Below are 22,325 nucleotides of genomic sequence, written 5' to 3'. Positions count from 1 at the left end.
TTGCAACTGGGAGGGAATGTGTAACAAAAGACATATCCCCTTGCATGCTACTGATCACCGAATGATTCCTCCTGCCTTCGCAAATAAAAGTCCGTCTGAACTGACTTATATTTACAGGTGCCGGGACAAAGACGACCATCGTTTTCATGGGGACACCCATAAAACACGGGGCGTTCACATGGCTCAGCGCCGACCTCCCTCCCTGATGCGAACGGCCCGGCGAGAGAGTAACTCCCAGTACATAAAACAATAGTTTCTGGGTGTCACTGGGCAGATACTCACCATTCACACAGAACATAACCATCTGCACGATGTGTCCCAGGGCCGGATTAAAGGGGGGGGGGGGGCAGAGGGGGTCAGTACCCCTAGGTCCCCCTCTAGCTAGGGGCCCCTGTGTTTGGCATGTATTTTAAAAAAATATATATATTTTTTGTAGCTAAAGGTTTTGTGCATGGGAGTGGGGTAGTGCTGCAGCCTCACCTATCTACCAATGTGACAATGATTAATGGTGCTGAGCATCGGGAGCCAAGGCACACTTTGCACAAGAGGGCAGAGGCTGAGAGGTTTGTGCTGAGCTCTGATTGGTGGAGTTCATTATGCTTCTCAGGCCCATGAAGGACAGCAGCAGCAGGGGCCTCATCTTGGCAGGGTTTTTATAAGAGTCAGTGCTGAGCGTGTGAGGGCTCCTACAGGCCTACAGAGTAATGTGCAGAGGGACAAACACAGGCTTTTCATGTAGGTATGTGTGTGTGTGTATATATATATATATATACACACATATATATATATCTTATATATTTGGCTACATCTGTCACTCAAAGTGTGTCTGGAGCTATAACGCTGGGTGGAGCCTCTGACTCACATGACAGAGAACCAGCCCAGTGAGCCCACAGACAGTGCCAGACACCCTCTGCCTCTCCATGTTACACAGCAAAGACACAGCTACTCACCAGACACACCAGATGAGCGCCCCACACCTCCATACCTCCCAACATGACCCTCTCCAGGAGGGACAGAATGCTCTGTTTGTGGACTTCCATCTTAATTTATGATTGTCATCACCTGTCATTTTAAACAGGGTAATTGATAAGAAAGGTGTAAATTAAGGTGTAAATTAAGAAGAAAGTCCAGAAACAGAGCAATGTGTCCCTCCTGGAGAGGGTCATGTTGGGTATGCACCTCCCTCCCCCCCCCCCCCCCATTCACGGCATCCCCACGATTAAATGGCACATGCAAAACACTGACATGGCTATGGTCGACAATGAAAAAGGTTGACAAGATTTATTTTTCACTTTTTCAATGTTTTCATATTCATTCTCATGTGTCGACATGGACACCAATGAAGTGCCACACTTATGTCAACATTTACATGTGTTGACCTTTCTGTGTTGATTTTTTCTTGTGGCGATTCGCGGCACCCCCTGCGACCCCCCTCCCGCAATTTGCAGCACACCCCCCCGCAATTCGCGGCACCCCGGTGACTCCCGCGATTCGCGGCCCCACCCCGTGTCACCCCCCCCTCCTGCAATTCGCGGCACCCCGCGACCCCCCCTCCCACGATTCGCGCCAACCCCCCGGGACCCCCCTCCCGCGGTTCACGGTGCCCCCCACGACCCCCCCTTCCGCGATTCCCCACCCCTGACCCCCCCTCCTGTCATTGCGGCAACCCCCCACCCCCGCGACCCACCCTCCCGCAATTCACTGCAACCCCCTGCGCCCCCCCATCCCACGATTCGCGGCACCTACCCCCCCCCCGCGACCCCCCCTCCCTCAATTCACGGCATCCACCCACGCGGACACCCCTCACCTCCTCCCTCCCCCCCCACCCCCGCGCGTGATTCACGGCAACCCCAGGATTAAATGGCACATGCAAAACACTGGCACGGCTATGGTCGACAATGAAAAAGGTTGACATGAGTTTTTGAAGATTTATTTTTCTTTTTTTGAATATTTTCATATTCATTCTCATTTGTCGACATGGACACCGATGAAGTGCCACACTTATGTCAACATTTACATGTGTTGAACTTTCTGTGTTGATTTTTTCTTGTAGCAATTTTTTTCCAGTGACAACTATGAACTATGTGCATGTCAACCTACACATCATCAACCAATTCTTTGTCTAATATATAACACCTGTTCTGTTTTACTGTAGGTGTTTTAAGTCAGACCTTTTACTGCTACTATTACTGTTTATGTAAATGCATTCTGAATGACAGCAACATCCTACCATCCTTCTACAAGAATATATAACCAACTAGGTGATTCATCGCGCCCCGTGCCCCCCCTCCCGCAATTCACGGACCCCCCGCGCACCCCCCTCCCACAATTCGCAACCCCCCTCGCGCAATTCACGCCCCCTCCCCCTCCCTTGATTCACGGCACCTGCGCCCCCTCCCGCAATTCACGGCACCCCTAAGCACCTCTTTAGTCCCCCGTATACTCACACACCCCTATCACTACCCAGCTTCCTGCTCTCCTGAACCGTAACTTCCACCACTGGGGAGTCGCTGACGCTGTTTTGCCCACATGCCCCTATCATGCCTCATAGCCCAGCCTCCTGCTCTCATGCACCCGAACTCCCACCCAGTAGGAGGAGACACTGACTAAGGGCCACCATCCTGTACTCCTGTACTGCCACGCTGGACCCTCACCCACTGGCAGAAGCTGCACAGTATCTCCCACCCTCCTCTTTAGTCCCCCTTATGTCCACACACCCCTATCACTACCCAGCCTCCTGTTTTCCTGTGTCGTGACCTCCGCCAGTGGGGAACCGCTGACTCAGAAACACCCTACTATACTATTGCACACACACACCTAAACAACATGCACACACAGCCCCCCCCCCACACCCACAAATGTCACTGTACCATCCACACTATCAATGTACATATTACTCTGTAACCGCTTTTTAATTAAACAAAACAATACACACCCCTTTCCACATCATATGCTCTCTATTTAACACATGTCACCTATAACTCAAGTTGCAATACAGGCCATCTTTCATACAATTCTAACCATCTTTCTCATATACAAATGTTCACAAATTAAGGGGGCGCAGCCCCTTACGACGGTGTGAAGAGCGCCCGTAGGGCGCGATGAATCACCTAGTGCATATGTATTAGTCCTACGAGGTGAAGTACCGCCACTGACCACTAGAGGATGGATCAAATTACTCCTTGGTGTGTTAAAAATGTCATAACCGAAAGTGAAAGCAATATTTGCATGGACACATCTGTTTTTAAAAAAGCAGACCCAGGGACAGGGTTCTGATAGGAGACTAACCCTGTGATCTGCTGCATTGGGTGCCGGGGTTGGGGGGGGGGTGTATGCATATGCGCAGTAAGTGCCCCCGGCTGACCTTGCTGCCCGCACTGTACTGCCCTCCAGCGATGCGTTAAGTAGCCCATAGGCTACATCTCAGAATGACGGTAGCTCTGGGACCCGATGCGATATTGGTACATCAGGCAGCATTGCTTCCCCCATAAAAACCTATGGAGGATGTGGCTGCGAGAGCGTGGCAAGAGGGATTGCAGCAGGGACCAGAGAGTCCTACTGCGGTCCCTCCATCATACATTTCGGAGGTACCGCAAATATTCAGTGATAAATGGCCCTTAAAACACCTGATCACCGGGGACATTGTATGACATTTTCTTCCTGTGGTGTGAAAGGCAGAGTATTCTCTTACTGATAGCTGCAGACGAACGAGGGGATTGTAATATTAATGGGACCTCAGCACCAGGTTTTCTCAATTTTTTGGGTGATAAGACAATAGCCCGGTTGTTCTATTTACTCACAATTACTGGTAAGGTTGGTGCGATGGTGTTTACACAGCTCCACCCTGCTAAGCATCAGGAGCAAACCTGTTTTCTGTTTCCGGCTGTGCTCCTGATTCAGAGCTACACGCTGTGTGATCGCAGTGTCGATGTTCCTGGGAGGAGGCTAGTAGTGCACACTGCAATCGGTCCTATCGATGGGCATGTTATGTGAATGTCATGGGCGTTTTTAATGCAAGCTGCTGTGTTCCCAGACGCACGGGTGTAAATGGTCAGATGGATAAACTGCTCCTGCCGTAGGCGTCAATGGTAAACTTGACCCCAAACAAGCTCATTGCCAGGCGTTTCTTCTTCGTTGCCAGGGGTAACATTTATTTTATTTATGTATTTACAGTTTCTTATATAGCGCAGCATATTCCATTGCACTTTACAATTGGGAACAACAGTGATAAAACAAACTGGCTGGTAACAGACCAACATAGAGGTAGAAGGGCCCTGCTCACAAGCTTACAATTTATAGGGATAATAGGAGGGATACAGAAGGATAGGAATCTATAGCATGGCAGTTCCACCAGATTACAAGACATTTTGCTTGTTACCAGGGGTTTCTTTCTCATTGCCAGGGGTTACGTGCATGTTGCCACAGTATCAGTGAGTATTGCTGTGTCCTCCCATTACAGGGCCTGATGATAATTGCAGGCATCACTCTGAGCTTGGCGCAGATGGCTGACAGTGGGAACCCTTTGTCTGGTGACGGTTACATAATCCATGCTATCTATTGCCGGAGATTGGCTCATTCATTCCATCAGAGCTCTACTTCTAACGCATACAGCAGGGCATACCAATAACATTGCTAATGGCCGCCATGTATCATCTTTACGGCGCACCACTAATAGACAAAGAGATGTGAAGGGCAGGTTAATGGGTGGAAGGGCGGCTGCTTATTAAAGGCTGGCATCACAATATCGTATCATTCACGTGCAACGTTGTGTTTACTGGCTCCTTCGGAAATGACCGAACGCTGAGCTGTGACAGATGGTACAGCGGAGACAACAACATTCAAACAAAGGTGCCCTCCCCAATACGAAGCCAGGGTACATTCCAGCACAGAGGTGCCCGCTGCATGGTACCAGAGGTAGTGCATGCCGTGTGCTACCGGCAGTGGTGCATGTCATGTGCTACCAGCAGTGGTGCATGCCACGTGTTACCAGCAGTGGTGTATGCCACGTGTTACCAGCAGTGGTGCCCATCTTGTGTTACCAGCAGTGGTGTTTACTACATGTTACTAGCAGTGGTGCCCATCTCGTGTTACTAGCAGTGGTGTTTACTACATGTTACTAGCAGTGGTGCCCATCTTGTGTTACCAGCAGTGGTGCCTGCAATGTGTTACCAGCAGTGGTGCCTGTCTCGTGTTATCAGCAGTGGTGTTTACCACATGTTACTGTAAAGGTGCCCATACACTGCTGCAACGTCTCGCAGCAGTGTTTGGACACCCGATACCCTGGCAAGCCGCCAGGACCTTCCCGGCGGCAGGGACGCATGCGATCCGTTGTGTCCCTGCTTCCCGCCTCCCTCGCCGCCAGGAGGGAGGTCCCAGGACGGGTGGTTCGACAGGCAGCAGGTCCGACAACCCGGTCGGGTTCGATGCACATGGGACCGCGCATCGGACCCGACGGGCTGATTGTTCGCAATCAGTGTATGGGCACCTTTAGGGCGCAGAAAATTCACTTACGGTAGTAGGCGAGGCTCCCGTCGCTTGAGAGTAGTCAGACGTGGGGTGAACAGCTTCCTGCAACCCAACAGGACACTGGGTAATACTGAAAAGGAAACAAACTAGTGAACCTCCACCAGCCCACACAACCAGACGGAGAGTGCCGTGGGCACCCACAGGTGGCTGCGATTTTCATGTGAAAGTCATCATTGGCACAAGGCCTCAGCCACCGAAACTTCACCTATTCACACGTAGACAGGACACACACACACAGTGAGAGAAGATTAACGGGTACTTGTTTCCTAGCACGGCCACAAATCTTATGGATCGTGTACCTTTAGTTATACAGTTTAGGATACACAGTTATACGCGTCCCCTCGCGGGCTTCACAGGTGTCCGTGGCGACGCGGACACCTGTGAAGTCCGCGAAGGGACGCGTTTACCTGTGAAGGTATCCGCGTCCCCTCGCTGCGCTCGCCACTCTTCGGGCTCGGTGGCTCGCTGCGCTCGCCACACTATTCTATTCTCAACTCCACGCCGACGTGGATAGTAGGGGAATGAAAAGGTCGGAGGACGCGCACCGCCGCCCCTCGCGGGCTCGCTGCGCTCGCCACGCTTCGGGTTGGCGTCTATCGTGGGGTGCGGTGTACGCCGTTCAATTTGGGGGGGGTTGGGAATATTTTTACATTGAATACAATGTAAAATCGGGTCCCATGGACCCGATTTACATTTCATAAAAAAAAAAAATCGGGTCCAAAATTGGTCGGTCGCGACGATCGCATCGCATGCGACCAAATCGCATGCGATGCGATCGACCCGATTTTTCCGACACGACCACCCCGATGTAAATCGGTGTGGCCGTGCTAGGAAACAAGTACCGATTAACGTAATGCCGGCAATAGGCGTTGAGTGGGTTAAACATCCAAGGCCGTGTGTGACTCTTGGGAAGCATGTGACTCGGGGATCCAATAAGGGTAAAGGGAATGGCAGAGCTAGCTGAGATATTAGGGCAAGAAAGGGAGGAGTCTTCCTCTCTTTCCTGTGGAGTTTTGGTGAGTGGCTGCTTCTCCCTGAGCTCCCCTTGCCAGCTATTTGTTTGCCCCTTTTTTGCATTCTGCTTTGCGGGGTAATATTGCCTAGCCATGCCCGAATCCCCGATCACCCCCTCCCCGCGCCCAAGGCGATCTGCCCGGCTGCCCGCCAGGTTCGCGGCTGACGGCGGCCAGGACAGTTCGATGGATCCCCCTGACATGGCACCCGTGGTGCCCGCTTCCGCTCTGCCCGCTCCCAGCCGTCGTAGCTGCGGGTCCCGGCTCCAGAGCCATGGCTGCAGTCGTGGCTATCTACAGGACGGCGGGTGGTCGGAGGGGTGTTGCGCTGCGGGTGACGTCATTGGGGCGCGCCAGGTCCAGCACCATGCTACAAGTCCCATCGCCGGTCCCTGCTCGCAGGAGGTCTGGCAGGAGGAAAGTGGAGCCTGTGCCTGATGCAGAGGCTCCGATGCCGCAGCATACTCCTGGTATCTCAAGTTATCCTGCACTGCTGGCATCCCCAGCTTCCAGCTAATCTTCCAGCTTCCAGCTATCTGGCTAACCTATACTCTTGGCGTCCCCAGCTTGCAGCTATCTGGCTAACCTATACTCTTGGCGTCCCCAGCTTCCAGCTATCCTGCTTTGCTGGCATCCCCAACTTCCAGCTATCCAGCTAATCTGCACTGCTGGCATTCCCAGCTTTCATCTAATCTGCACTGCTGGCACCCCCAGCTTCCAGCTATCCAGCTAACCTGCACTGCTGGCATCCCCAGCTTCCAGCTAATCTGTACTGCTGGCATCCTCAGATTCCAGCGAAACCTGCACTGCTGGCATCCCCAGCTTCCAGCTAATCTGTACTGCTGGCACCCCCAGCTTCCAGCTATCCAGCTAACCTGCACTGCTGGCATCCCGAGCTTCCAGCTAATCTGTACTGCTGGCACCCCCAGCTTCCAGCTAACCTGCACTGCTGGCATCCCGAGCTTCCAGCTAATCTGCACTGCTGGCATCCCCGGCTTCCGGCTATCTAGCTAACCTGTACTGCTGGCATCCCGAGCTTCCAGCTAATCTGCACTGCTGGCATTCCCAGTTTCCACCTATCCGGCTAACCTGTACTCTTGGCGTCCCCAGCTTCCAGCTATCCAGCTAACCTGCACTGCTGGTATCCCCAGCTTCGTATTTTATCTATATAAATAAGGCTCTCCGGCCCTACAGGAGGAAGACACAGGGCCTTATTCTAGTTCACTCTTTCTGACAAAATCTTTCTTAGATGGACAAAACCATGTGCACTGCAGGTGGGGCAGATGTTACTTGTGCAGAGAGAATTAGATTTGGGTGGGGTTTTACTTCAAAGTGAGATCTATATTGCAGTGTAAAAATAAGGCAGCCAGTATTTACCCTGCACAGAAACAAAATAACTCACCCAAAATCCAATTCTCTCTGCACATTTTACATCTGCCCCCCTGCAGTGCGCATGGTTTTGTCCATCTAAGAAGGATTTTGTCAGAAAGAGTGAACTAGAATAAGGCCCTGTGGGCCACTGCATTAATGACACATTGGAAGATATTTTGCATATTACATGCGGTGTAAGATTAGAAGTGACATTTCCCTTCTGATCGTGCAGCCTTATCTGTGCGCCAGATAAAAACATCACCTCAGACGGGAACCTTCCAGCTCCGCTTCCAGTCACCGTGAGCGGATTCAGCAGAGCAAATTGTTCCTAGCTGGGAAATAACGGTAATCCCAGGACACTTTTTAATTGCCCAGATCATTATTACTGAGAACACAGCGGCAAAGACAGTTGTGGCTTCAGCAGAAAAATCAAAGTACTTTAATTAAAGTCAAGGGAGAGGGAAGAGGCCCTCGATGGTGCGAGACCTGGATAATGTTGTGTCCTGTCAGATAAAAGTCGTGACACACTGCGCAGTCTGCGGCTGTGGACTCATACACAGCCGAGACAGAGCTGTGACTGAGACAGGCTGGAATTGGTCAGCGTTGATGGCAGAGACCCTCCTCATAAACACCTGGGGATGGGCAGACTAGAAAAAGGGGCAGACTAGATGGGCCAAGTGGTTCTTATCTGCCGTCAAAAATTCTATGATGCCTGTGTTTGTTTACGACGCTCCCAGAAAACGCGAGTTTTTTACCCCGCCCACGATTGTGAAACTCACCGAAAGCGTTCGCTCCAGGGGTTTGCACCTGCGTATATTCGCACATGCGAAAAACCCCAAGCATGGGGTAGCGAACTTGGACTATACCGAGTGGTTCTGAATTGTCCCCAAAGTGATGGACAATGGGCCAGATGTATCAAGCTTCACAAAGTGATAAAATGGAGAGTGATAAACAGCCAGCCAATCAGCTCCTACCTGCCATGTTACAGGCTGGTTTTGAAAAATGTCAGGTGAGAGCTGATTGGATGGTTGTTTATCACTCGCCACTTTATCACTTTGTGAAGCTTGATACATCTGGCCCAATATGAGACCATTTGTGGGACGTTTCGGTAGTGTGGCAGGTTTTGGCGGTATACTGCTGTTAGCAACTGCATCTTCTTGCGCTGTGGTTCTGGCCCTGGCATCTTACTGTCTAAGTAACTCTAGGGTTTCTCAGAGTTTTGATGGTGCCACGAATGTTTGTCCGATGCAGGGTCTTTGTATGAAAGCAGCAAATGTGAGGAGCCGGCGGTGGGCTTCTCTGTACAAAAGATGCGTAATGCGACATTATCTTATCTTATCAGATCTGCTCAGGGCCGGCGGCGCCACCACTAGGCAAATCTAGGCATTTGCCTAGGGCGCCAGCCACTGGAGGGCGGCACTTCGCCCCTCGCCTCTCGCATGGAGGCTGCAGGGGTGTCCGTGCTGGGTACCTGCGGCACTGTGTGATCTGGCGGCGGGGTCCCTGTAGTGATGCGCGCTATCCGGCAGCCAGGCGGCGGCGCGGGAAGCGCTGCTGGGTTTGAAAACATTCCGCATGCTGATTGGCTGAGATTCAGCCAATCAGCGTGCAGCGAGTTTTCAAACCCATCAGCGCTTCCCGCGCCACCGCCTGGCTGCCGGATTGCGCGCATCACTGCAGGGACCCCGCCGCCAGATCACACAGTGCCGCAGGTACCCCCCCGTAGGCACCGGGGCGCCCCACCCAACCTCGCCTGGGGCGCTCCGGTGCCTTGCACCGGCCCTGGATCTGCTGCATACAAAAACGCAAAATGAGAGCTCAATCCTGGATCAGGCACCTTATATATTCAAAAGAAGTGGATGAAGAAGAAAATATGCTCTTTAGCAAATAAGCAATAAATAATGTCAAATAATGTACAATAAATATATTTTCAGCCATCAGGTACTCAAAAGATATGGTTGCCCATTTATTAACATTATTTCCCTAAAATAATGTAAAAGGGTGTTTACAAACCCTTCCCAAATTATTTTAGTATGCATTAAAAGGATTTTGGAGCAGTTTTGAAGTAACCAGATTGCATTTTCCCCTACTTATAATGGGAAATGCGATCTGGCCAAATTTGCTAAAAACAAAAAAAATAATGTATATCTCTTATATATTTGGCTACATCTGTCACTCAAATGTTGAAACTGGGGTGAAGGTTAACGTGGCGCTAAATGATCTGAAGTTCGCCCTTCCGAATATATTGGGGTCTTACCCTAAAGTACCCCTACAAAGGAACACAATATATACAGGTTGTATTCGGATGCTAGGCGCTCTTCATATGGGCATAATCTCGCAGATCATAGGGAAATATACATAAAAAGTTTTTACTTCCCTTTGTGTTGTGATGAACACCTCTTTCTGACGATGTTCTTTGTTTCTTTCTTGTATCCTCTCAGACGAATTTTGGAATATGTGAAAAATACATATACATATATGTGTTATATCTTTTCACACTTTTTTTGAAAATTCAGAACAAGATTTTCTTTTTCTTGGTGGTTTTAAAAGCGTACCAGAACTCACTATAAAGAGTGTATACCATCTTCCGTGAATAAATGACGGACACTATATTTTGGTGCCGGTTGAGCACAGTGGATATATGTCATTGGTAGCCACTTTTCTTACAGGAAGCGGGGGGGTGTATATAATGGTTATACTGACCATTATATACTGTGTATATAATGGTTAGCATTACTGCCTCACAGCACTGAGGTCATGGGTTCTATCCCCACCATGTGTTATACTGTATATACGGGGCAGTACGGATGGTGTAATGGTTAGCATTACTGCCTCACAGCACTGAGGTCATGGGTTTGATTCCCACCATGGCCGTAACTGTGTGGAGTTTGTATATTCTCCCCATGCTTGCGTGGGTTTACTCCGGGTTCCCCCCCCCACACTACAAAATATACTGTTAGGTTAATTGTCTCCGAACAAAATGAACCCTAGAATGTCTGTGTGTGTGTGTACATGTGGTAGGGAATATAGATTGTAAGATCCACTGGGGCAGGGACTGATTTGAATGGCCAAATATTCTCTGTAAAGCGCTGCGCACCAACAGCACCTCCATGCCCCCAGATTCTTCTCCTATGCCAATGCCACACCGCACCTCCCGTTGTGCCAATTTGACTGCCTCGGTTTTTTTTTTAGTTGAAAAATGAACTGGGCTAATAGGATCCCGCCTCAATCTCTAACGTATTACCCCTCTCGCTCCCATTCACACGTGTTCCCCATACACATAGCTTCTATCACCAGCCCCTGCTAGCCGCCAGCCCCCGCCAGGGGGCGCGTGCGCACAAGACGCTTGCGTGCCCCGTGGCGACGGAGCTCCCCGCCGCCTCCCCGTCTTCACCGACAGTCCCCATCGCCACCCCGATCCCCCCCCCCCCCCTTAACCCTGCCCGTCTCCCTGAAGAGGAGACGGGCAGGGTCCCGCCGCCCATTTGCCGAGAGCCGCCGGAAGTCTGATGGAGTCTCTGCCAGCGGGGACAGGGGCTCCATCTGTACAGTAGCTTACTAGTATTTGTCACACAAGGCAGAATTAGTAATCGGTACAGAACAGCCACGGCTGGCGGCATCAGTGATACAGCCGGCCACAGCTGGGACACACCAGTCATGCTGTCAGACAGTTTTAGCCGTACAGGGCGCAGGTTATTTGGAAGGCCAGAGGCAAAACAAATCAATATGTCAGAGTGAGCGAAGTTATTAATTAAGGGCTGTGTAATTCCCCACCCAAGGGAGGTCGGAGGCGTGAAGGCTCTCAGTCTATTCCTTGTAATTAGGGAACCTGATGGAATTTATAATGCAGCTCCGCCATCCGGGCTGCGTACATCTCATCCTGGAGGGTGGACGTGCCTTCTACAGGGGATGAACGTGACTCTTGTTCAGGAAAAATCAATCCTCCAGTGCTGCGACTGTTTGCATCTTAATGAGGAGAATGACATTGTGGAGCGCTTATAGACAGAGCACGCAGCAGGGGGACAATGTAGAACTCAGGGCTCATACCATAGATTGGGAGAGAGAACAGCCTTCTGCGAGGACAATATGGCGATTGCACAGCGAGAGCCTCATTCTCGGGACGGATAGGCTCACATTCTGCATGCAAATATATTGCGACCCATCTATTGAGGATCGTATTCACAATACTATCTGGGTGGAATATTATTGCCCGGGATCGCATTGTAATATGCAATCGTATCGCGGGGATGTATCATCCTGCACAGGGCCAGCGATGTGCTCAGTCAGGTGCCGGGAGTCTGCGCATGCGCGCTTAGGGCTCACCACGCCTCTGACCACCGCTGACCACACTGCCCCCGAGGCAGTGCGATGTGTAGCCCATAGATTACAATGGGCTACCGCTATTCTATATCGCCCTCAAGTTGAGGGTGTGCCCACCGTTCTCGGCAGCAGGGGACAAGGAGTGTGTGCCCAAACCACTATGGCCCATGTGTTGGACAGCGCCCGAAAAGCAGAAACGCCCCACCAAAAACATGACGGTTCGGGGACATTATTATGACACGCGTATAGGGGCCCATTTATCATTTAATATTTGCCAAAGGCGCTCGCTGCGCGGCTTTGCACATACGCATTATCGCGAATGCGCTCGGACAATAGCAAAATAGGCGATGGTGCCCCCAATTCTTACTCAGGGTATGCGCAGTATCACATCTGACGGGGCAAACGAGAAAGTAATGTGATCTCAGCTGCAATTGGAGCCCGTGTCTGATAAACAGCCCCAAAAGTTTTATATTAACAATTATTGCACCCATTGTCCAGCACAGAAATTGAAAAAACATTAATCAGCACGGAGAAAAAAAACACATTGGGGCAATTCAATTGTGGCGCGTGCCAACTGCTGGGTGTCTATACAAATGGGTGTTTATTGGAACTATTGAATTGTATCTCCTATCAGTCATCTGTTACTAGTTAACACACCGGACAGCTCAAGGTTCAGCCACTGAAAGTCGTTAATCCTATCTAAAGATCTTGATTGGGCTTCTAAAGTTCTGGTATGGGGACCCAAACAAACTGCCGACTTTAAAAAAATAATAATTCAGTACTCTTTACCTAGAACGGCGCCCATCGCATGTACATCGCATGCCATTATAATGGCATGCGATGCGACCGATGCGATGCCTGCGATTTTACATAGAAATGCATGTTAAAATGTAAATTGCGTCGGTCGCATCGCATGCCACCAAAAAAATCGCATGCGATGCGACCGACGCGATTACCGCGATTTTACATAGGTAACAATGTTAAATGGCCCAATTGACCCGATTTTACATAGGGAACAATGTTAAATGGCCCACAGACCCCAAATAGCCACCCTGAAGTGTGAAACGGCCCCCCCAATTGTTAACGCCACCCCACGATCAACGTCAACCCGAAGCGTGGCGAGCGCTGCGAGCCCGCGAGGAGCGGCGGTACGCGTCCTCCGACCTTTTCATACCCCCACTATCCACGTCACCGAGCCCAAAGCGTGGCGAGCCCGAAGGTATGCGCGTCCCCTCGCGGGCTTCGCAGGTATGCGCGTCCCCTCGCGGGCTTCACAGGTATGCGCGTCCCCTCGCGGGCTTCACAGGTATGCGCGTCCCCTCGCGGGCTTCACAGGTATGCGCGTCCCCTCGCGGGCTTCACAGGTATCCGCGTCCCCTCGCGGGCTTCACAGGTATCCGCATCCCCTCGCCACGCTTCGGACTCGGTGGCTCGCTGCGCTCGCCACACTTTCTATTCTCAACTCCACACCGACGTGGATAGTGGGGGTATGAAAAGGTCAGAGGACGCGTACCGCCGCCCCTCGCAGGTTTGCTGCGCTCGCCACGCTTCGGGTTGACGTTGATCGTGGGGTGGCGTTAACAATTGTGGGGGCCATTTCACACTTCAGGGTGGCTATTTGTGGTCTGTGGGCCATTCAACATTGTTCCCTATGTAAAATCGCGGTAATCGCGTCGGTCGCATCGCATGCGATTTTTTGGTCGCATGCGATGCGACCGACGTGATTTTTTACCTTGCGATGCCTAAGATAAAAATCGTGGGCGCCGTTCTAGGTAAAGAGTACCAAAAATTCTTGCACCTCCGAACACTTCCGCAGCTAATGGGCACCTGGTCAGAGAAACAATTGAACCTAATAGTACCTAGCCCTCTTATACAGTATATCGCCACCTAAACCTAACCCTCCCTGGAGACTAACCCTAACCCCCTTCTAAGAGCACCCCACCAGCCTAAACCTACCATCATACTTAGGTTCAGGATGCCGGCAGTTGGGGGGTATTCGGCACTGGTCTTTGGTCCTTCTTCAGATCTGATTGCAGTACAAATTTGTTCTCAAAATGGGCACTGCATGTGCACTGCAGGTGGGGCAGATGTAACATGTGCAGAGAGAGTTTTTTTATTTCTGCGCAGGGTAAATACTGGCTGCATTATTTTAACAATGCAATTTAGATTTCAGTTTCAACACACCCCACCCAAATCTAACTCTCTCTGCACATGTTACATCTGCCCCACCTGCAGTGCACCTGGTTTGCCCATTTTGAGAACAAATTTGTACTGCGATCAGATCTGAATAAGGGCCTTAGTCAGGATGCTGCCGTTGGGAATTTGACTGCCGGCAACCCGACTGCCAGGATGCGAACCACCTTCCATATTGCTGCTATATATATCAATGATAATGTTACTTTTACATTTATCAGAACATTGAAGCAACGCAAATGTACATGTTTTCTGCAATTCCTTTATTAACTATTACTAATAACAACAACAACAACAAAAATAATAATAATAATAACAATCATAAAACCGGTAAAAAAGGAAAACGATTATTTGAGAAGAACCCAGAGCTAGACAAGTTAATAAGATGACAGAAGCGGGTGACAAACAATAGCGGTTTCCTCGTTTTCGTCTGCTGTAGGAAAGTAATTATTCCTGGCGCTGCGCTATAAACAACGCCAGAGCCAGATTGACAGATGGGATAGTAAAATCCTGGCCCAGAATGCCTCCTTCTCAGCTGGAGGTATAGGACCTGTCACTTTGCAGGCGAGAGGTGAGAGATTAGTGTACTCGGCATGATAAATCACGCCGAGGCGTACAGGCAATATAAGCAATTCCACCCCTATACCAATGACTGTGTTATTCTTCCTGCAAATTCTGCAATAAACCATCCCGGAGATGTGGCACAGGTTTACGGCCTTATTCATTGTGAGGGGAGAAATGAGATGGCCTGCTGCATTTAGTTGACTCACAGTGACAGTAATAGGAGTAAGCTGACAAAGACGGATCTCTCCTCGGAACACACAGCCCATAGTCACTTTTATATTGTAGCGGCGGTTCTGAGATAAAGAGAAAGGGGTAGAAGTCCAAGGGCACTGTGTGGTGAAGGTCACACTGGATAAAACCAGCCTGGACATCTATCTATCTATCTATCTATCTATCTATCTATCTATCTATCTATCTATCTATCAACAGTTTCTTATATAGCGCAGCAGATTCCGTTGCGCTTTACAATAGTAGACAGTGATAAAACAAACTGGGTAACAGACAGACTTGGTGGTGGGATATCTATCTATCTATCTATCTATCTATCTATCTGTCTGTCTGTCTGTCTGTCTGTCTATCATTTTCTGATTACATTTAAGTTAATAGAAGGATACCTTACAATGTGAGATGTCATATCAGCAGGTACAGTTGATAGCTGACCATTTTCTACAGAGCAGTGACCTTTCTATCAAAGCTGAGTGACATCACAAAGGCCGTTTAGGTCACATGTTCAGCATATAGAGTTGAAAAATCACATACCAAAACTTTTCCAATTCTAATCTATAGAGTACTGTTTGGTACTCTTTACCTAGCACGGCGCCCACGATTTTGATCGTGGGCATCGTCGGTAAAAAAATTGCGGGCATCGCGGGCATTGAATGCACTAAAAAGCGGGTGCGACGCAACCGACGCGATGCCCGCGATTTCCCATAGGGAACAATGTTAAATGTCTCAATTGACCCGATTTTCATGTTCAATGCCTCAATTGACCCGATTTTTCCATAGGAAACAATGTTAAATGGCCCACAGAGGCCAAATAGGCACCCTGAAGTGTGAAATGGCCCCCACAATTGTTAACGCCACCCGATCAACGTGAACCCGAAGCGTGGCGAGCGCAGCGAGGGGCGGCGGTACGCGTCATACGACCTTTTCATACCCCCACTATCCACGTCGGCGTGGAGTTGAGAATAGAATAGTGTGGCGAGCGCAATAGTGTGGCGGGCTTCACAGGTATCCGCGTCCCCTCGCGGGGCTCGCTACGCTCGCCACACTATTCTATTCTCAACTCCACGCCGACGTGGATAGTGGGGGTATGAAAAGGTCGTAGGACGCGTACCGCTGCGCTCGCCACGCTTCGGGTTGACGTTGATCGTGGGGTGGCGTTAACAATTGTGGGGGCCCATTTCACACTTCAGGGTGCCTATTTGGCCTCTGTGGGCCATTTAACATTGTTTCCTATGGAAAAATCAGGTCAATTGAGGCATTGAACAGGAAAATCGGGTCAATTGAGACATTTAACATTGTTCCCTATGGGAAATCGCGGGCATCGCGTCGGTCGCGTCGCACCCGATTTTTAGTGCATTCAATGCCCGCGATGGCCGCGATGGGCGCCGTGATAAGTAAAGAGTACCTACTGTTTAAACAACCCAGGGAATTCCAAAATAAATAAAAAAGAAATACAGACCTGATTCAGAGCTGGACGCTATCACGCAACCGCAGCAGTACTGTAATATGCCAATGCAGCATGCGGCGTCTTGTGTAAATAGACACCTCCTGTCGGATTCTGTAATCCGCTGCTCCACCTGAGAAAGCAGCATTAGATGATCTACATGAGCATCTGAGTAACCATTGGGTTGCTTACGTTATTCGACCCCAACCCAAGCACAGAAAAAATGTGGCGATGTGTGGCTTCATGGGGAGAACACAGGGCTTAAATGACGCGAGTCAAGTCATGTAACCCCGCCCCTCTACGCAGCATTGCATAATATTTTAATAGGCAAAGCTTCAGGATTTAGAGAAAGCCTGTGAAAGCACTGGCTTTCCCTGCGGGTGATAGCGACGCACGGGACCGCGCATCCCCATCACTGTGGGGCTATACAAACAGAGCAACCTGTGCTCCTTTTTTGGTCTGTACACACCCTGTGTGTATGCCCCTTAAATGTGCAGGTTCAGCAACAGATGGTTAAATCTCATGCTCCTTTCACACCAGCCAAAATTCGGAGGTTGGCCCCAGGAACAATCCGCGAGTGTGCAAGGTTCCCGGGCCAAATTCCCAGGAAAATTTGCCAAGATTTCAACCCTGCTAGCTAGCAGGGTTGCTCCCGTGACCATTCCAGGTTACTGGCTGGTGTGAAATGGAATTTCCCAGGTCCGGGGCGGCGGGCAGTGGGGTCCGAGCAGGGCAGCTGAATTTAAAAAGACTGTCTGGACACTCTCAGCCAATCAGCATCCGGCCAGTCTTTTCAATATGTTTTAAAATTCAGCTCTTCCCGCCCTGCAAATAGCGCGACAAGCGCCCAGCCGCCGCTGCCCAGATGCCCGTAGTCTAGACCCCGCTGCCTGCCACCCACTGCCTGGATGCCACTGCCCACCTCACACAAGAAAATGCAGGGACAAGGGTGGTGTGAAAGAGGCCAACCCGGGAATGTACCTGCTTGATCCAGGGACTATTTTCCCAGGTAAGTCCCTGAATTTTCTGGTGTGAAAGGAGTATAAGTGACTGAGGTACTAATGAAGTAATCTGTGGCCAAGCATGGATATAATTAAAATATACCTCTCAACCGTCCTGACTCCAGTTGGACAATCCCATTTTCGGACACTGTCCCGCCTGCGGAATTCTTTGCTGCTCGGCCCCTTTTTCATTTCATTGTGTCCCACTTGTGCCCACCTCACCAATCTCTTTCCCCTTATGCTCCCCCCTTACCTGGCAGACACAAGACAAATGATTACACACCACAAAGTTCTGTGTGCGGCGAACCTTCTTTATTTCGCGATCATTTGCACAAAGATGAATATTATGAGGAAAGTTTATTTTTCTTTGCAAAGATTATTTCTATCTATCTGCTGTTACTGTGAGTAGGTGATTTATTTCTGCCATAAGGAAGAATTGTTCCTCTGTAGACACCGCAGCGTTTGTCGTGATTCATATGGCGGTATAACGTATACAATTACACAGGGAAATCAGTGATCTGTCAGCACGATGCCACCTGCGCACATCCTAATGAAATTATAGGAGCTCAATTGTCTTATTATCCCAGGACTCGTGGGGGGAAACTGTCGATGTGGTGACCGCGAGATTCCAGCGTTGCGTATGGTTTCAGGCAACACTTAATGGTCATTGACAAGAATGAATTACCCCTATGAGTCTCTTTCTTATTGCAGATAGTATAAAAATGACATTTGGTTTCCAAGGTGTTTTATGGTATTGCGGTGGTGGTATTGGTGGTGGAGGCCTCTCTTAGAAGGATGAGCCGCTCTCGCTAAGTCGTTTCTGTTTCCGTGCCCGCTTCCGATATGTCATCGACATCGCAATCCCAACAATAGCGCATCCCAGAGCCACACCACCAATGGAGGCCACGATCACGGCCCAGTACGGCACCTGGTCGTCATCTTTTGGCACAGTGACTACCGGCGGTGGGTTCTGGGTTGGTTCTTCGTCCTCTAGGGAAAAACTGTTCTTCAGAGTGAAGAGGTATGGGTGGTCCTGAGAGAAGAACACAAGGTGAAGATCAGCCATGGAGGAACGTCAGTAAACCCGAAGCTTGCAGAGCTTGGCCATGAAGAGCCAAAAATCTAATTACAATAGTAAAGGTGACAGAGTGACTGCAGGACAAAGGAAAGTCCTTGCCCCCTTCCAGGACCTGCCAGTACACAGGCACAAGGACCGCCCAGTTTACAGACACAAGACATGTCCATAACCTCACTACAGAGGGTGGGGTACTTCAAGAAATCATCTTAGGTCCCTTTTTGCCATGGAAACCAGCACTCACGGTCGCTAAGTCTCTGATTGGTGCTAGAACTTCAGCCTGATAGGTTGTTAGGAACTACAGCAAGAGAGATCACTACAGACGTACCTGCAGCTACACACGCAGACTACCCTGCATCAAGGGCACAAGCACACCTTAGCGCACGTTCTAATTATACCATAAGATCGAACATGGCCCATTCCATTAGGTACAAAATGCTCTGTTCCCTGCCATTGGCAGTTGCAGAGTTGGGGCAACAGCACTGTCCAATATTCAAAAAGGGGAGCCACACTACTGCCACCCCAAACAGCTCTGTCCTGGACTCACTGGCAGTTGATGTGACCCCTCTCTTTGAATTTTGGACTGTGCTGGAGTTCAACCTCTATAACTGCCACTGGCAGGAAGTCCAGGAACAGAGCATTTTGTAGCTAATGGAATGGGTCACGTTGGAGGGTATTGTTGTATACCAGTCCTCAATAAACACAGCCACCTAATTTCTACAGTGAATGCCTCCTGCTTGGTTATACAGTGATGGCCTATTGGGCACAGCCTGGGAACGAGGTTTCAGCAGTCAGAACCCTACAGGCATGCACAGAAGCCCCTGGGGCTCTGGCTGTAGGGAGTAGCAGGGCTGTAACTGGGGTGGCGCGGATGGTGCTCTGCACACACTCATGTAGAAAGAGTTGTATATCGGACACCACTGTGCAGTATAATGTAAATTATTATTAGAAGTGGCTATGTCCCTGCCCATGAAACCACACTTTGGTGCACACTGTCCCTAATTCCAATGGGGAGGGGGCAACAATTCTCTTTCTGGCAAAGGGCACAAAAATTACTACTTATGGCTCTGCGGAGTAGACACCCTAGGGACGAATCTCATACCCTCCAACATGACCCATTCCATTAGGTACAAAATTCTCTGTTCCTGGACTTCCCTGCACAGTCCAAAATTCGAAGAGGGGGGTCACATCAACTGCCAATAAGTCCAGGACAGTGATGTTTGGTGTGGCTCCCCTTTTTTAATATTGGACTGTGCTGCAGTCCCACCTCTGCAACTGCTACTGGCAGGGAAGTCCAGAAACAGAGCATTTTGTACCTAATGGAATGGGTCATGTTGGAGGGTATGGAAACTGTGTCACCCGCAGTCTCAGAAAACGATGGGGGTAATAGGTAGAAGGTAGCGTATTTATACGGAACGTCCTGGTGTAACGCTTGGAGGAGTATATGTCCGATCCTGACTGGAACTACTTACATTGGTCGGACATTTCAGCTTGGTGCGATCGTGGGTGAAGTTGTTATAGTTTTGCTTCTGGCTGACGGGCTCCAGCTGTGGAGAAAACGAAAAATAGGCAATCGTTATAACTTGGGTTTATAGCTATTGGGCCTACGTACGTCTACGCCACACGTCAATGCCATCAGCTTCCTGCGGTCCCAAGTCCCATGTGGTCACCGCCTTCCCTTCTATACGACCGCATCACCGGCAGCCCTTACACTTACAAGACCAGCTGATCCTATCCTTAGCTTTTGCAGCAGCCCCGTCCTTTCTGCAGATCTGACGCAACCATGCGTTCATCCCATAATAGGACACAAGTCGTACCCCCAGTTACATAGTTACATAGTAGGTAAGGCTGAAAAAAGACTTGCGTCCATCTAGTTCAACCTGGAATAGATATCCATTGCTGATTTGGTAGGTTCTGGTATTTTACAGACAAATTATATTTCTTATTTGTACCCATGAATGTTTTTCTCCAGTAAATGTTTGTCCAACTTTGCCTTGAACGCATTTAATGAGCCAGCCGTTACCACCTCTCTGGGAAGAGAGTTCCAGAGTTTGACTGTTCTGACCGTAAAGAAATTCTTTCTACTAGCTGAATGAAATCTTTTTTCTTCTAATCTATACTCATGCCCTCGCATCCTAGATTCCTTTCTAGTAGAAAAGAGGGTACGTGACAGTTCCTTATATTGGCCCTTGATATACTTGTACATGTTGAGCATGTCCCCCCTTAAACGTCTCTTTTCTAATGTAAATAGTCCCAAATTGCTTAATCTCTCCCCGTAGCTTAAATTCTCCATTCCCCTAATAAGCTTTGTTGCTCGCCTTTTGGACTTTTTCTAATTCTATGATGTCCTTTTTATAGTGTGGGGCCCAGAACTGTACTCCGTACTCTAGGTGAGGTCTCACCAATGCTTTATATAGTGGCATAATTACCCTTGAGTCCCTAGTTTCCATTCCCCTCTTAATACATGCCAGAATTTTGTTGGCCTTTTTTGTAGCTACATTACAATGGGCACTACATCCTAGTTTGCTGTCTATTTGGACTCCTAGATCCTTTTCAAGTATGGAATTACCCAGTTCCTCTCCGCTAAGGTTGTAACTTGCACACTGGTTGTGTCTCCCAAGGTGCATAACCTTACATTTATCTACATTGAACCTCATCTTCCATTTTTTTGCCCACTCATCTAGAATTGCAAGATCATTTTGAAGCATGGTGACATCTTCTGATGATTTGATGACTTTGCTAAGTTTTGTATCGTCCGCAAAGATGGATACACTAGGTGATTCATCGCGCCCTACGGGCGCTCTTCACACCGTCGTAAGGGGCTGCGCCCCCTTAATTTGTGAACATTTGTATATGACAAAGATGGTTAGAATTGTATGAAAGATGCCTGTATTGCAACTTGAGTTATAGGTGAAATGTGTTAAATAGAGAGCATATGATGTGTTTTTGTTTAATTAAAAAGCGGTTACAGAGTAAGATGTACATTGATAGTGTGGATGGTACAGTGACATTTGTGGGTGTGGGGGGGGCTGTGTGTGCATGTTGTTTACGTGTGTGTGTGTGCAATTGTATAGTAGGGTGTTTCTGAGTCAGCGGCTCCCCACTGGCGGAGGTCACGACACAGGAAAACAGGAGGCTGGGTAGTGATAGGGGTGTGTGGGCATAAAGGGGACTAAAGAGGAGGGTGGGAGATACTGTGCAGCTTCTGCCAGTGGGTGAGGGTCCAGCGTGGCAGTACAGGAGTACAGGATGGTGGCCCTTAGTCAGTGTCTCCTCCTACTGGGTGGTGTTCGGGTGCATGAGAGCAGGAGGCACTATGAGGCATGATAGGGGCATGTGGGCAAAACAGCGTAAGCGACTCCCCAGTGGAGGAAGTTACGGTTCAGGAGAGCAGGAAGCTGGGTAGTGATAGGGGTGTGTGAGTATACGGGGGACTAAAGAAGGGCTTAGGGGTGCCGTGAATTGCGGGAGGGGCGCGGTGGGTGCCGTGAATCAAGGGAGGGGGGGACGCAGGTGTCGGCGAATCGCGGGAGAGGGCGGGGGTCCGCAAAGCGTGGGAGGGGGCGTGAATTACGCGAGGGGGGGTTGCAAAA

General features: G+C 49.7%; 1 protein-coding gene across 1 annotated transcript; it reads right to left on the bottom strand.

Annotated features, from left to right (window-relative positions):
• Window positions 1–17,964: 17,964 nt before the first annotated feature.
• LOC146055212 (phospholipase B1, membrane-associated-like) lies at window positions 17,965–20,279 on the bottom strand (the record flags this gene model as incomplete). Its single annotated transcript, XM_083168218.1, has 2 exons — window positions 17,965–18,690; window positions 20,205–20,279. Coding segments are annotated over 2 exons (321 nt in total), but the record flags the coding sequence as incomplete, so codon positions are not given.
• Window positions 20,280–22,325: the final 2,046 nt, after the last annotated feature.

The sequence above is a fragment of the Crinia signifera genome, unplaced genomic scaffold (assembly GCF_055691185.1).
Source record: "Crinia signifera unplaced genomic scaffold, ASM5569118v1 HAP2_SCAFFOLD_358, whole genome shotgun sequence".
Lineage (NCBI taxonomy): Eukaryota > Metazoa > Chordata > Amphibia > Anura > Myobatrachidae > Crinia > Crinia signifera.
The sequence above is the reverse complement of the archived record's forward strand: the minus strand, read 5'-3'. Positions and strand labels throughout refer to the sequence as shown.